This window comes from Engraulis encrasicolus, chromosome 8 (assembly GCF_034702125.1).
Source record: "Engraulis encrasicolus isolate BLACKSEA-1 chromosome 8, IST_EnEncr_1.0, whole genome shotgun sequence".
NCBI lineage: Eukaryota > Metazoa > Chordata > Actinopteri > Clupeiformes > Engraulidae > Engraulis > Engraulis encrasicolus.
This window is the reverse complement of record NC_085864.1, coordinates 45812500-45829049: the sequence shown is the minus strand read 5'-3', so window position 1 is coordinate 45829049 and position 16550 is coordinate 45812500. Positions and strand designations below refer to the sequence as shown.

At 43.9% G+C, this 16550-nt stretch overlaps 1 protein-coding gene across 1 annotated transcript; it reads right to left on the bottom strand.

Moving 5' to 3' along the window:
• Nucleotides 1-220: 220 nt before the first annotated feature.
• Nucleotides 221-16315, bottom strand: npat (nuclear protein, ataxia-telangiectasia locus). The gene is made up of 19 exons (XM_063204677.1): nt 16152-16315; nt 15608-15726; nt 14597-14657; nt 14287-14365; nt 13976-14016; nt 13037-13303; nt 12647-12722; nt 11916-12030; nt 11629-11720; nt 11441-11522; nt 10354-10450; nt 9864-9971; nt 8569-9680; nt 8053-8293; nt 5892-6013; nt 4641-4728; nt 3816-4441; nt 2450-3187; nt 221-1571 (listed from the first exon to the last, which is right to left on the bottom strand). The coding sequence occupies exons 1-19, from the start codon at nt 16186-16188 to the stop codon at nt 1491-1493; spliced, it is 4182 nt and encodes a 1393-aa protein (XP_063060747.1). The 5' UTR covers nt 16189-16315; the 3' UTR covers nt 221-1490.
• Nucleotides 16316-16550: the final 235 nt, after the last annotated feature.

Here is a 16550-nt window from a genome sequence, read left to right as displayed (position 1 = left end):
TCAAGTCACCTGGGAAAACCAACCATGGATGACTGGAACAATCCAGTTTCTGTAAAAAGCTAATAGGACAAAGCAATGTAAAGAAGAGCCAAACTTGACTTGAATGAAAGAGAACCGGAGATGAGAAGTTATCGCATCACCTCTCGAACAACCCAAGACCCGTACTGGGCAACTTAACCTCTGAAAGGGGACTGGGAAAGAAGACACGAAAGTGTGAATATATGATTAAGTTCACATTTTATTAATACAATCGCAAATGTGATTCATAACCACATCTTCCCCTTAGCCCCTGTCTATCTTTACGAAAATAACAAAATCCTCATGAAATCCTTACAAGGCTTGGTTTATTTTCAACAAAACTTACCTTAGGCTGACAAAAATAGCTTAATCTGTAATATCCAAACACACACACACACCAACAATTTCTAGAGTGAGTCAAGAGCTTAAGTATGGAAGCTGTGATGTGACAAAACAATTTTAAAACTTGGGCAAGAAGAACTTCGTGGTGAGAACCAAAAATCTAAGATAATTATAATTTAGCCTACATTAACTTCATTTAAGTATCGGAAGACAGCAAAGCTACAGCAGCTGCTTTAGGCATCATTCACCTTATATGACATAACATTTAGGGTTGATCACTGAATCCCATTCCACAAAAAACTGCATAATAACCAGGTGTGCAGTGATAAATAAAACTGGGTTAATTACACTGAAAACCTGGAAGATGCAACTTAACCTCTGCCTTTTAACCAATAAAGTTGACATCAGCAGCTAGTTGTCATAATGACAGGAAGGTAGCAGCAGGCATGAAGAGCAAACCAATTTAAAGGTGGGCTCGAAATCACACGACTATCGGCCCGATTCTCGGCTGAACATAAGACCTCTCCTGGCAGACACACTGTGCCGTCAGTGATTAGAAATAATACACGCATTGCATTGCTACCCAAGGATAAAACTTTGTTTACATTTTAATTGTCTATTATGGGCATTTTATATTCTACTTGTTTCAAGGGCCAAAGAAATGTGGTTGAGGTGTGAAGTTAGACGACTTGCGAGTGGAGGTTCTTTGCTATACACATACACGTCCGCAAATAAACTTAAGCAACAGAGGTCCTGTGATATTTATATAATTCAATAAGGTGATGACAATTTAAAAGTGATGTATTTAATACAAAATATCAACAATTGTTTATTTACAATATATTTAAATACGATGTATGTACAGTTTCCTGACTAGGGTTTTTTTCTTTTTTTAAATACAGCAGTGTGATTCACACTTTTGAGCCCCTATTGAGGCATCATTAACCCTTTCAGGAGTAAGGCTTTTCCCCCAATTCTAGAGTTTTACTTCAACATTCTACAGTTCCCATAGAACTCTGTTTAAAATCCTGCGGAGTCCTGCTGACCTCACAATGAGAACTCAGGCATTACGATGAAGGGCTCAAAAACAATGTAAGCATAACATTGCAACAACGTTTTATCTTTTTTTTTCACTCATCATAATGGAGTGATGACAGGAACTTATCCACATCTAGGTCATCTGGGAAAGAATCCAGTATCTTCTTCTGTTTCTGTGAAAGGGGAAAAAGAACAATGGTGGACAACAGATGAGATTTTTTCAATAGGTTCTTCCCTGCTACGTTATGTTCTTACTGCAATACTCATAATCAATCTCCATGAATCATACAGTATTTTAATGTCTTCTTATCATGTCTTCATAATGTCTGTCATCATGACAATTTAATTATTGAGGGTCAGCACAAGCGTTCCAATGTGCTGGTCTACTAGTTCGCACACAAATAATTAAAAAAAACTTTGTGTCAGTCAAAGTGGTCAGCTGGATCAGCCTAACTCAGGGGTTACTAATGGCTTCATTCACCTAAGATTAGTCAATTGACCACATCTGTAATAGCCTGACTCTTGCCAGATAAGACCCTCGAGTACGTCGTGCACTCAGCTTTGTGAGCTCACGCGAGGGTCTGGAAGACTTTAGGATACGCCCTGCGCCCGAACCAAAATGAATGAAAAATGAAAGAAAGCCCATTGGGAAACTCCAACTCCCATTGTCATTGTGACACAGCACTCCACAGCACACAAGTGAACACTGCACACTGCACACAACGAAATTGCATTTATGCCTCACCCGTGCAAGGGGGCAGCCCTCAGTGGCGCCCCATGGGGAGCAGTGCGGTGGGACGGTACCATGCTCAGGGTACCTCAGTCATGGAGGAGGATGGGGGAGAGCACTGGTTGATTACTCCCCCCACCAACCTGGCGGGTCGGGAGTCGAACCGGCAACCTCTGGGATGCAAGTCTGACGCCCTAACCGCTCACCCATGCCCAAAATGCAGCAGAACCAATCAGGATTGCGCAGGATTTTCAGAAATGTGATGTGGTCAAAATTTCAACGCAGTGGAGAATATAATTAATATTATCGTTATAAACTCACCTTTGGTTTTTTCCCGCTGCTCTTGTCACTAGGGCTAGGATCGCCTTGCTTGCGCTTCTTGCTCTTGCCGGTCGATCGCGGGCGGTCCTTCAGGGGGACGCCGGTGCGCGCGGCGCGGGACAGGATCATCAGCGTGTGCGCCGCCATGTTGATGCTGCTCTCGCTGCCCGTCTCGCTGGCGGGGCTGCAGGTCGGCAGCTCGGGCGTGGCCGGCGGCCGGAGGTGACGCGGCGTGCCCTCCCGGTTGTCTCTGCCCTGCCGCGTCCTGCTCGGCGTGCGGAGCCCGTCTAAGTAGTCTTCGTTGTTCAGGCCTCGTCCGAGGCCGGGGGTCCTTGGCAGGGGCAGCTCCAGCCCCGGTTTCTTGGCCGGACTAGCCAACGGATTGAGGCTCTGGATATCCTGAAGCATCTCGGCAGCTTGTTTCGTGAGCGGGCTGGTCTTGCTTAAGGCTTTACACGGCCCTGCAGAGGCGGCGGATGTTGCTGTTGCTGTAGTTGTAGACTCGCGTAGTCGTCCTGCAATGCCAACGGAGCTCCTTTCCGTCAAGGGGTGTTTTTGGGTCTCTTGCTCGTTCTCTTTGTTTGCGGCGACGCGTGTTGGGGAGGGCTCCTCCTGTGGGGGGGGCCCTGGTCTCTCCGTGATGGTGCTGCTCTGGCTCTTCGTGGCTGATTCCTGTTCGTCCCTCTTGGCTTGTGTGCTTGACTTGGCTCTGTGCTCGGCGGAGGAGGCCCTAGTACCCTGAGACAAAATAAATCAATTACCGATTATGAGAAAACTCAATATGACGCTCATTTCAGGTAATATTGATATCACGATTTTTTTTAAGACGATTTTCCTTTTAAAGACAAATAATTATGCTAAATCAGTGGTTCCCAACCTGTTTTGAACAAATGCCCCCTTGGCCTCATCAGAAGCTTTACAACGCCCTCTTGACCTAATCATAAGCCTGACAACACTCCCCTTAGTATTAAAAAGTAGAATAAACCAATGCCCCCTAATGGCAACTAAGCTCCACCCCCTCTCAGCTGTATCCTTCTCAACGCGCCCCCCTAGGGATTCCCAACGCCCCCTGGGGTACTGTAGCGCCCCCGTTGAGAAAGTAAAACAATTCACAATCTTCCCTCCCTTCTGCAGTGTGGGTGGAGGGCCATAGAGAAACACACAGTAGTGTTATGCTCGCAATGGCTCAAGTGGAGTGGAGTGTGTTGCGGTCTACCTTTTGGCAGTATAAACAAATGACAAAATGTTTTCATAGTTTCAACTCGATATTATGAAATTTGAAATTGTTTGACAGCAATACCGGTATATATATATCCAATATATATATATATATATATTCCAAATTGAATAAATTGCAGAGCCCTACCTGAGCGTTAACAACAGATGCATTTCCCATGTCTGGTTTCCGACTTTGAGATCTTGTCCTGCCGGACTCCGTTGAAGACGTCACTTCACGCTCGACGGCTGGTGGTGTGGTGGCTTTGGAGGTGGCGCGGGATTCGCTGGCGCCCGTCCTTTTAGACGACTCCTTCACAGACCTGTCCCTAGAACTCTGGTCCTCCTTCCCTGACGAGTCCCTGTTGTTGTCCGGGAAGGCTGAGGGCTGCGGGGTGATGTCGCCCACACGTTGGATCTCCACCCTTCTCCTGCTGGCACGACTTCCCCCGCCAAGGATGATCGGTTTGGGGCTAGGGTTTTTACACGACACACTGCCGCCGCCGCCACCGCCACCTTCTGCGCTTGTCTGCTTCTTAGCAGGGGGCGAACTCCTCGTTTGTTTTGAGTTGTCGTGTCTGACTGGGGCAGCAGAACTCTGACTCGGCGGCTGCGCTGGGGAGTTACTTGATGGCTGGTCAAAGCGCAGCATTCGAACGTGCCCCGGGGGCGCGGCGGTTTTCGTGGTCGCCGCTGCGCTCGGGGAAGTCAAAGCCACGGCTACATTCTGATGTGGACCACTACTGCTGCTGCTGCTGCTCGACTTCACTGTCTTACCTGAAACAGATAATATGATGACATTTAAAAGAAGTAGAAAAGATCAATCGACTTTAAAAACATTAAAAATACTTACACAACAGTGGCAAAGCTGCCATGCAAGAAAAAAAGAATTAAAGTACTATGTTCCATTTTTAATTGCATTTTTCACTGTGAAAAATAACATTCATAAATAACATTCATAAATAAAGAGCCTCACCAACGCTGCTATTGGCCGGCCGAGCAGCTGGTTTGGGTTTTGCTACCAGCGATGGCTGTGTCACTGGTCTGCAGGGAACAGTGATCACCTTCATGGAGAAGGGGGGAAAAAAAATCAGGAAGAGAGAGAGAGAGAGAGAGAGAGAGAGAGAGAGAGAGAGAGAGAGAGAGAGAGAGAGAGAGAGAGAGAGAGAGAGAGAGAGAGAGAGAGAGAGAGAGAGAGAGAGAGAGAGAGAGAGACAGACAATCTTAGGCAACTTCACTTTGCAAAAGCGTCACACCTCAACGCAGAATGCACTGGCATGAAATAAATACGCCTTAAGGCCCATTTATACCCTACGGTAATTACAGAAACGGACGCTTTCACCCGGTTCCGGGGGTCGTTTCATCCGTCAGTTTGTCCGTTGGTCGAGTGCTTAGCAATCCGGTGACTACGGATAAAACGGAGCAATACCAGAGGAATCCGTGGGTGGCAGTAAAGTGAAAAAGACACCAATTCACAAAACTCAACGAAGAAGAGAAGTATTTCATCTAAAAACTATACAAATAGTTAATTAAATAACCGGTGAGTTTGTGAAAGAGTACATTTCCACTACCATGCTAGCGAAGCTAAAAACATGCCTCATTTGTTTACATTTGGGCTCGGAGGACGTTCGTTTTCCCAACAACAAACCTAAATGGCCAGCACGAAGCCTCCTGGATTTGTTTAAACATCATTACACAAATCTTAAAGTTGTTTCAGTGTGTTATCTCCGTGAATCCTAGGTCTGGCTATTTTATTTGGGCTAAATAATTTGTAAATGAACACAAATCTGCCACAGCAACTGTCCATTCATAGTCAACCGACTCTGCCCTCTAGAGGATTTATTACGTAACATCAATTTTACGGACGGAGGTATGAATGCAACTCCGGGAGCAACGGTTGGCCCGGAAAGACGAATTTCGTCCGGTTCCGTAGGGTATAAATGGGCCTTTAAACTTGCTTTTAATCTTGTAATGTTCTTTTAATCTTGTTTTATGTTTTTTATTTTATGTTTTTTATTGTGTAATTCTATCTCTTCATCCATATTGATTTGTTCTGCTTTGTCTGTGTCCTGTCTGTAAATGTATTCGTGAAGTGTGCTGCTGCCTTGGCCAGGGCTCACTTGTAAAAGAGAATTTTATTATCAATGTGATTTTATTTCCCTGGTTAAATAAAGGTAAAATAAAAAAATAAAAAAACATGAAGCCAGTCTGTCACGCCAAACAGTACCTGATGATTGGGAACAAAATTCAGCTTTCCTGCATTGTTCTGACCCATCACTGAGACGGGCACCATTCCACACTGCAACATGGACTGCACCTGCCCCGGCGACGAGATGATGATGGTTGAACCTGGGAAAAGAAAAGAGAAGGATTGTACAGGTAGCTGTTAAAACCTGCTGGCCATTGCTGCCTGTCGCACCTCCTCCGGTAAAAGAAGAAAGAAAATCCGCACACTGTTACTGCTCACCGATTTATTGAACACAACATTTCGACCTCAGGTGGTCTTCGTCAGGTTTATAGGTGACCTATACACCTGACGAAGACCGCCTGAGGTCGAAACGTTGTGTTCAATAAATCGGTGACCTATACACCTGACGAAGACCACCTGAGGTCGAAACGTTGTGTTCAATAAATCGGTGAGCAGTAACAGTGTGCAGATTTTCTTTCTTCTTTTACGCACGTTTGTTTGATCCAGCACCTGTTTTACTGGATGTGCGCGCATCACCTACACTACTTTTGCACCTCCTCCGGTGTACCATGGGTCAGCTGCAGAGTCATCAGCCAGAAACCACCATTCACTAGGTGAACAGCATGACAATGACAGTACAACCATGTTAACATTATTTTAAAAATGGCACTTCTGGACCCCATTTCTCAAAAGTATCTTTGCTAACCAGTTAGCAACTTACTTGGTTCCCAATGGGAAATTGCATTGCCACCAAAGTAATTTGCAAAATGTAAATGATCTCCAACAAAATTAGCACCTTTAAGTACGGAAGAGCATTAGGCTCAATAGGAGACATATATTTTGCAAATCTCTGAGAAAGGAACTCAGAATTTTTGAGAAAAAAGTCAAAATTTTCGAGAAATAAAGTCAAAAGTTTTGAGAAAAAAGTCGAAAATTTTAAAGTTGAAACTTTCGAGAAATAAAGTCGAAAGTTTTGAGATGCAAAGTCAAAAGTTTTGACATACAAAGTCGAAAATTTCGAGAAAAAAGTCAGAAATATGAAGAAGGCGGTCCTCCACGGAAGTGACATTCACTGGCGGTGGACTCATGGCTGAGACCGGTGAGAGTGGCTGGGGCTGGGAGGGGGACAGTCGACTTAAGTCAAGTCAATAATAATAATAACACTTTCGTTTTATATAGCGCCTTCCAAAACACCCAAGGTCGCTTCACAGGATAGGCTATCGTGTAGCTAAGTGTGTGTGCGCGCGTCAGTGCGTGAGCGCAAGCAAAGTTCTTCCTGTTCTTCCCTAATAAAATCTCTGGTGCAAGTGAATGTGCTTGTGGAACGCAGCCATAAGCCTGCAGGAGGAAGAGATGTGAGAGATGTTGCTTAAACATGGCCAGTGAAGGGGTAGCCTATTCTGGATGTGGTCGGGCAGATTGTTTCAAGAGCAGCAACATGAAGTCAAGTCACACATTCACATGATATCCACACTCTTCTTGACGGTTCGGCAGGACACCGGGGATCCATGGCTGCAGATGCTATAGTTTATGCTGCATGATGTGATATTCAGATAGTATGTGTCGAGAGGGAGTGTGATTGCTAACAGGTGTTTGCCGCGGAGGTTGCCTATTGCTGCCAAGTTGTCTGGTTGAACTCAGCGAAGCTCACATTCAAGGGCTAGTTCTAATAAGCTAACCACAAAGCACGAGCAACTAGCTACACTAGCCGAATACTTGGGGCTAACAGCCGGACAACATCCCCGGCAACACTGAATTACCAACCACAGTCCCTCTCGACACATATACCCGAATATCGCATAATGTGGCATACACTTGTACATTGACTCTGGTATCCTGCTGAACCACAGAGGACAATGCGAGACGAATGTATCTGCGACTTTGTATGTCAAAACTTTTGACTTTGCATCTCAAAACTTTCGACTTTGTTTCTCGAAAGTTTCGACTTTTAAATTTTCGTCTTTTTTTCTCAAAACTTTTGACTTTATTTCTCGAAAATTTTGACTTTTTTCTCAAAAATTCTGAGTTCCTTTCTCAGAGATTTGCAAAATATATTTCTCCTATTGAGCCTAATGCTCCGCCGTAATATAAGGGTGGGATGTGTTTTTGACAAACTTTCAGGAATTAGTGATACATGAACAGTATACATTAAGAATTATATAATTAAACAGTGTGTGTGTGTGTGTGTGTTGAGCCTCACCATAAGACTGTGGTAGCGCATGTGACCGCGGTGGCGTTGCAACTTGGGGCAACGAGTTCATCACCTGACCCTGGGATGTCGGAGCACTGGCGGGAACCACCACCACACTTGCAGGCCGGCAGTCTCCAGGCGCCGCCATCTTGTCCGTCACCACAAAGTAGCTGCTGGGCCCCGCGGCCATCGGCAACAGCTGGAAGAGGCCCGCCTCCTGAGGCCCGTCAGCGCCAGCAGGAGTTGGCAGCTACGGAGTTATGGAATGACAATGAATTTACGTTATAGTCACTCTTCACTGCATATTGAAATGTAAGAGACAACGTAAAGCATACACAAGAATGTAAAAGCCTCAGCCCTACCGTGGCCTAAGTCTAAAGATCAAAAAATCTTCTTTTTAAGAAATCACATTGTATTTCCAAGCCGTAGGGCTAGCTTCTCTCCTTGTAAGTCGCTTTGGCCAAAGGCGTCTGCTAAATGCTAATGCAATGTAAAAAGAATGTAAAGCGTCCTGACTGTACTGACCTCAGTCCTCTGCAGAGAGCTGACGGCCAGCATCGTCTCCTCGGAGGTCACGCCGGAGTTCGACGACAACAACAGCCCTTTGGCCGGGGACTTGGGCGGCGGGGAGGAGAGGTAGATGGTGGGAAGGCGTTCGTCGTGCGTCGTCACGATGCTGGACACGGCTTGGCTGAGCGTGGCGTCTGCGGAAGACGGTGCAGATGGCTCTTTGTCATCGCTGACGATGATCTTCAGGGAGACGATCTGGCTGGGGTCGCTCTGCGTGACCAACGGGGAAGCAGCAGACGCGGCGGCAGTGGCAGTGGCGGGACGAGAGGCGGAGGCAGGAGTCGATGTGGTCACAGCAGAGGAGATGATAGCTGATGATCCCCTTGTAGCGTGTGGTGATTGGAGCACCTGTGTGACTACTCTTTCTTGGCTTTGGTGGCTCTTGGCGTTGAGGGAGCTGATGAGATGATCTCGTTTGCCAGGATGGTCCAATTCCCCGACAACAACAACCCCTTTGTTGGCTGAGGGGCCATCTAGCGACTGTGGCATTTTCCCTGCTTGGCCATTCAAACTGATCTCCTGTGCCGACACTGCCAAAAGAGGACCGCTCAGGGGAACGGCTGATGCGGTCTCCAGGGGAAGGACTGACGTGGTCTCCATTAAGAGGCTTTTGCCTGCCAAGCCTGTCGGCTCTCCAGTGCTTCCACCACCGCCACCAGCTTCTGGCTGCGTATCCATCAGTGGTACCACCAAGTCCATCTCAGGTGCTTCAAAATTGTCCACCTCAATACATTCCATCTCCTCCACCTCTTCCTCCACAATTACTGCACACCTGCTGCCTTGTGAGGAGAGTTGAGGAGCTTGCGTGTACCGCTTTCTCCCTCTCTGCTTAGGGTCCGAAAAGGCAGATCGTTGATCTAAGGCTTGGTTTATGGAAACCGGTTGGCTGGCGTCGGCAGGAGGGTTGTTGACGGTTGGAGCGGCATTCTTACACACACTGCTGGAAGACGCCGTTGACTTCCTCTTGTTCTTGGGCGCCTGAGCAGCTCCCACCTTTGATCTCGGTGCAGAGGAAGACGACGACGATGATGATGGGACACAGGGTGTACAGTCTAACTGGAGAGGATCTTTGGAAGGAAAGGCAGCTGGTCAGAGATTTTTTTTTCAACCACACACAAAGACAAGGTACAGTATGACAACCACACACAAAGACAAGATACAGTATGATGAACAAATCTCAAGTCAGAGAAGAACATAGTTCCGTATGTGGACTACGCCTTTTACCAAATAATAAAAAAAATGCATCATACTTTGCATAATGGTATCACTAGTGGGTTCATCTGTGCAGGGGATGTCCTGAGAGCCCTGCTCCCTCTGGTCCCGCTCCGCGTCATCTGTGCTGTTGGCTTTATTTTTACCTGAAAAGTCACGAGGTTGTAAAATCAGGCCGGAAATCACACAGTGTATGGCTGGCATCTGTCAGCTGGTGTGTACACACTCATGCTTCTGTATCTGCAGCCAGATAGTAGTAGGGCAGTGTGTGTAGCTGGGGTGGTGTGGATCAGATATTATGCGTTTAGCCTTCCCTCTAGTGCTTATAAACTATTTATATTTTTAAAATGTCAATTATGATATGGTACTACTATGATGGCCTTCCTTATAGTACTTCTAAACTATATATATTTTTAAAAATGTCAATTTGTGATATGGGGTAATACTACTACAATTGGTGAGTAAAACTAAACACCATCTTGCCATTCAACAATAACTAGGCAAGCTCATTAGTTCACCTAACCTTACCGTAATCGAAGAGATCGAAGAGTGCTTGAAAAGCTGGGTCAGACTCGGTCTGCTCTAAAATATCCTGAATGGCATTATCAGTCATGTGGATCTCCCCCTGCGCGAAGGATACAATGCAATATATTGAAATCTTAGTGACACAGAGTACACCGTTACAACTAAGGATACAATGCAATATATTGAAATCTTAGTGACACAGAGTACACCGTTACATCAAAGGATACAATGCAATATACAGTATTGAAATCTTAGTGACACAGAGTACACCGTTACATCAAAGGATACAATGCAATATACAGTATTGAAATCTTAGTGACAGAGTACACCGTTACATCAAAGGATACAATGCAATATATTGAAATCTTAGTGACACAGAGTACACCGTTACATCAAAGGATACAATGCAATATACAGTATTGAAATCTTAGTGACACAGAGTACACCGTTACATCAAAGGATACAATGCAATATATTGAAATCTTAGTGACACAGAGTACACCGTTACATCAAAGGATACAATGCAATATATTGAAATCTTAGTGACACAGAGTACACCGTTACACCAAAGGATACAATGCAATATATTGAAATCTTAGTGACACAGAGTACACCGTTACATCAAAGGATACAATGCAATATATTGAAATCTTAGTAACACAGAGTTCATCATTACATCACAACATACATTATACAGTACTGCTAAAAGTATTTGCCAAACCTGCCTTGACTCACAGATGAACTTAAGATTAACACCTAATAGCCATTTGAGCTGGTGATGAAAAAAGTTAATTTAGAGCACTAGTTGGCATAAAATGTTCGTGTTTTTTTTTAACAAAAACATTAGTCAAGAAAACCTTCTTTGCACAAAAAAAGACCAGAAGTGTGCAAATTGTCTCCTTTTTATACAGAAATTTCTACTGAATCCTGTACCTTCTCAACAGATGAGTGGTGGCCTATCACAACTTAATAAAAAAAACTACAAAAATGACATACTCTACCATCAACCCTTCATGCTTTTCCAGTTCATTTTACAACCTGACAAAATTGTTGTATGAGGTGTACACAAACAAGTGAACTTGCATATTACCTGTAAACCGAGAATTTCATCAATTGACTGATCATGGTCCACTGAACTGGTCGCCACTTTTGAAGCCGGTGGACTGTTGTCACTGAACACACACACACACACACACACACACACTTTAGAAATCTTGTTTTAGATGCACAAAACATATCAGTGATCAGAGTTAGAGCTGATACTAAATGAATCTTTACCTGGCAAGTATTTTGTTAATATTTTCCGCAAGCTTTTCCTGGAGGGAGCGATCCTTCAGAATCTTCTCACGGGCATTTTCAATGACCATTTGCTGGGAAAGCAACACACGGACATTGTTCCTTTTACCAAAAATGTTACTCCAAAACATCTCTATTATTATAGCTGTGTATCCACTTTTATATCTAGTGATCTCTTTTGCATTTTGGAAAACAAACTTCCAGGACTGCTACACAAAAACATTTACTTCAATGACCTATTATAAACTTAAAAAAATATATATACTCACAGGGAAATTTTCGGAGACAGTCTCTTCGCTCTGTCCCTCTTGGAGGAGGCCAGTGTGCCCCCGTGCAGATCCACTGGCTGCAGTGGGGGGCCCGCCCCGTCTTCTGGGGGAGTCACTGAGGAAAGGAGGAGAGTCACTTTACTGATCCGCAAGGAAATTAAAAGTTGTCTAGACCCATGTTTCTCAACAGGGGTGCTGGGGCCCCCTGGGGTGCCGCGGGCCTACCTCAGGGGTGCCGCGGAAACGTGGCTGATGAATAAATTGTGTTATATAATACATATTTGTCTAAATTGATAAGTTAATGCTAGTCAGTTGAATCCATTTACGCACAATAAAGTAAATATAGGCCCCACCCAGCTGCAACTTTGAACGTAGGTTGTGTGACGTCTCCAAATGTGTTACTTTTCTAAGCTTGTGCAATGCAATGCCATGTTACGGCTTGTTGGTTTGGGGTCCCTTGAAATTTTTCATGATTTGAAAGGGTGCCTTCGCCTAAAAAAGGTTGAGAAACACTGGTCTAGACCTTCCTCTATACACCCAACATTCACACATAAAAAACGCAGTTTTCCTAGTCATAATGAAAGCTTAGGATTTGGTTTTTGATGGTGGTGGTAAATATTCATGAAAAACGTAACATTTGTGAATGGGCAGCATGAATTCTGGAAATAAACTGCTAAACACATTACACAGTGCACCTTTAAAGTAAACAAATGTGACTTGACTTGATTTACCATTTCCGGCGAGCGGGAGACAAAGGGCCTGGGATAAGCCTCTGGTCAGGAACCATTACTTGCAGTGGGGTGTTGTCTGGACAGAAGAAGAAGCTCATCATTACATTTTTAAATGCGTCCTAGCATCTCTCTAAGAGGGCATGTCTATCCGTCCGTCGATCTGTCCATCTGAAACGCATTTTTTAAATCGGCCAGAACACAATCTTCGCTGCCCTTTTTCGCGTTACTCTCTTCCTTCTGTTTTCATTTTCATGATTACAACTTACAAACATTATGTACTATACAACAAAAGTACTAAACACCAAACTGAAATATTGAGGAAATAAAACGTGTTTAGGCAAATTAAGGATGTTTTTTTAAAAAAAAAGACAAAAGTGTCAATTCACTTACGACTCTGGCTGACGGAGACGCGGCTCCCGTCCTGTATCTGGTTGGGACAGAGGGGTGACAGCCGTGTGTGCTGGGAGATGGAGATGATGGAGGAGGAGGAGGAGGAGGGCGTGCGCACTGGCGCCACCTGGGGGGTGCCCACGGGACTTGACACGTACAGGCTGGGCGGCGTAGAGGCACAGTCGCCAACGACAACGCTGACTGGGCTGGCGGATCCCAGGGAGTTCTGCAGAGCCCTTTGCCTCATAATGGCACTCTTTGTACGCACTAACGAAAAGCAAAAAGAAAAAAAAAAATTCACAAGATGTAGGTTTTTTGTTTAAAAACATTTGTGTTGTGAGGAGGGGCAAGAGCTAAGCAACCAACCATGCGAGTTAAAAGTTCTGACCGACAGCAGTTTCCAACAATCAGAGGTTGAACACTGTGCAGCCAGGGTCGCGCAACCAGGGATTGTTTACTAACAGTAAACCCATGTATAGAGATCTACCAATGTGAAAATGTTGTCCGATACCGATATCCGATTAACATTACTGTTATGGCCGATTACCGATATCGATATTTTAAAATAATTGAGATGACATTTTACAGACTGAAAAGAATGAATGTTTGTGGTTAACAGCCAACATAAGTCTATAATTTGGTTAGTAACTTGTAGTCACTTGTAAATAGATGTCTATTTGCCATCCTTTGGATTTCAATTTTGCAATATTGGCGTACAAACTATAATTGATGAAATGAAGCTGTTGCTTCAAAAGGCCAAGCGAAGGGGTGCTCAAACTTCTCATATGACTGTTCCACAGTGTGACATTTGGAGCCACATGCCCCTCAAGTTCAAGTTCAAGTAATTTTATTTGTCACATACATGGTATTGTAGTGAAATGACTTACTTATCAAGCGACTTACAAATAAAAAAGACAAATAGAAAGGAACTTCACTTACTTCTCTGGCTGGTGTGGACAATTGGCGAATTCTGCACACACCTGGGGCGAAAAATGGAATCAAATAAACAAAACATGCATATGACTACAATATTAATGGAGGGAAAGGCAGGATAAGCTACAAATGATAGCTTGATTGATTTTATTTGACATTCTCAGTTCTAATATAAAATTAAATACATAAGTATCTTCAATACCACACCCCATATTGAAGATAAAAAACAGAGTGTCAGGATAACACAATAAAGCTTACAGCTTATTTCCAGTGTGGTTCTGGAAATAAGGACCATGAGTGCCAAATGAGGGTCTTACTTGATCTGGTTTAGAGTGATATCCAGCTTCTTCCATAAGGAGGTCAACATGGCAGGAACCTGGCTCTCCTGACTCATCTCTACAAGCAAACCATCAAAAGAAAACGTATTATATTCCAACTGTGCACTTCATCAGGGTGTTATCAGTGTGTTCACATTTTAATTTGTTAACCATACTTGCATATTCAAAACCGCACGTACGTATATTCATTAAAATCTGTTCAGAAAATCTCTTCTGTTTGCTTTGTTTTTTAAAGCATTTCTGGAAGCGTTAATTTACACTCGTCATCATCAATGGAATGTGGACATACCTTTTGTTTTAGCAGCTACATATTCATTCAATACGGTCACCAGGTTCTTCCCAAAAAGCGACTGAAAAAGTAGTAGAGAAAGGTTTAATGATGTGTGCACACATTTGTTATGTACAGCCACCAATTGTGTGTATAACCACGGCTTGACATTAACCACTTTGCTCACTGGGGCTAGTGGTTTTCCTGTCACTGGCCATTCAACCTAGAGATAAAATGTTGTGATGTTTTATTGTCAAATAGCCTACTCATCAATTCCATTCATGAGCAACATACGAAAGGTAGAAAAGTCTTTTCAGAAAAAAAACAGGATTAAAAAAAAAGATATAAAAAACAATGAACAAAACTGAACCAGTTTACTGTTTCATACGTAATATATCACGTGGTTTTTCCGTACTGAAGCAAACTTCGGAACAGTGGTTTAATGGTTTTCGCAGTTGATGGTTTGAAACACGAAACACGCGCGCTTGTGCCAGACTGCCATCACTACTATTAGTGCCATCAGGGGTGGCCCCCCAGCCACCAATATGGGTCAAAGGTTACGTATGTAAATAGTGGTGCTGTTAGAAGATGTGAATTGTGCTTACTATTGGCTGGCTTTCTACATAGAAACTGGTGGTCAGGGCGCCGAGTGATAGCTACTGGTAAGCAAGCAGTGTTGTCTACTGCCTACTGCAGCATTCGGATGGAACTCTTGTTTTAGTCAGCCAAAATATCACAATGTTCGATGCTGGGTTGACAGCTACCCAAACTTTTTTGTACCATTACAAAAAGCAAAACCTCGATCTGGTTCAACAATATACCTAGTTCCAAATATAGGCTACTGTCGGCAGCCATGGCCTAATGGGTAAGGAGGTGGGCTTTAGATGAGAGAGTTGCTGTTTCGAATCAGGTCAATGAATGATAAGCTGGCAGCGAAAAAGGATTAGTGACACTGAAAACAGCCAGCGTGTGACCAGTTGGAAAGTGTCAATGTCAAGCCCTGGAAATAAATGTCTCCAATAGTCTACTTACAAACATGCAGGCTGGAATAAGGCCATCCTCGGTGCAATGGTCTGCATACTCTTTCAAACTGGGGCTCTCCAGTATGAATGTCCTACTTGAGTTAGTCAGGCCTTCTTGTTGCAAGTATCCTGTTAACGTAAACGGAACAAAGTGACATTAATGTCGTCGTGTGTGTTTTAAGACAAGACTGACGGCAATATCAACACCGACGGTATCAGCATGCAAACATTTTACAGATGATGAAAAAGACGTCGTAGCCTATGTCTTATTGCCATAATTTCTTAAGTTGTTTACAGTTGATTCTGAATAGTGACTCTCCAGCACGATGCTCTATATGGATAAGTCATTCCAAAACAGAGTGAGAGCATACTGTACGCGTGTAGACCTGTGTCCATGTACCCGATACTGTTGCCCTCGGATTAGTAACCATTACCAAGTCACAAATAATGAATATAATCTGTCCAGAGACCGGCTAACATGTAACTAGCTTCTGCATGACGTTAGTGGAGATCATAGAAAGGCTACGAGCAAACAAGTGGGTTGTATGACTTACCAAGAACGAGACGCGCAACATCAGATGGCAGCAACATGATTAAACGTCTCCAATAGTACAACTGTCCAAGATTTACATTTTATTTATCAACGTGTGATATGAAAGAACAGCAGAATGTCCGTCAACATCAAGTAGCTCAGCAGAAAACGCGCGGAATCCCATTGTAGAGCGTGAAGCTAGCCGAATTGGAATGCTCAAACCGGATGCGGGAAAGGTTTTATTATTTCCAAAACAAAAGCCCAAAACAAAGATGGGTGGATGAAGAGGATTTACTAATCAATGTATACGGTGTCGGATTGCAGTAATTAAACAATGCAAGAAAAATGCGGCAAGTGCGCTGCTTAAGTTGAATAAATGTATCTAGAGTCGAAATATTGCCCTACTGAAATTTCCATGCAC

What these genes read in the sequence shown, in the direction of transcription:
- npat (XM_063204677.1), bottom strand. Translation starts at nt 16,188, where the DNA reads ATGTTGCTGCCATCTGATGTTGCGCGTCTCGTTCTTG. An exon ending in ATGAAATTCTCGGTTTACAG is followed by an intron (nt 10,451 to 11,440) that starts GTAATATGCAAG and finishes TCCTTCGCGCAG; the next exon opens with GGGGAGATCCACATGACTGA. An exon ending in GCTCTCTGCAGAGGACTGAG is followed by an intron (nt 8,294 to 8,568) that starts GTCAGTACAGTC and finishes ATAACTCCGTAG; the next exon opens with CTGCCAACTCCTGCTGGCGC.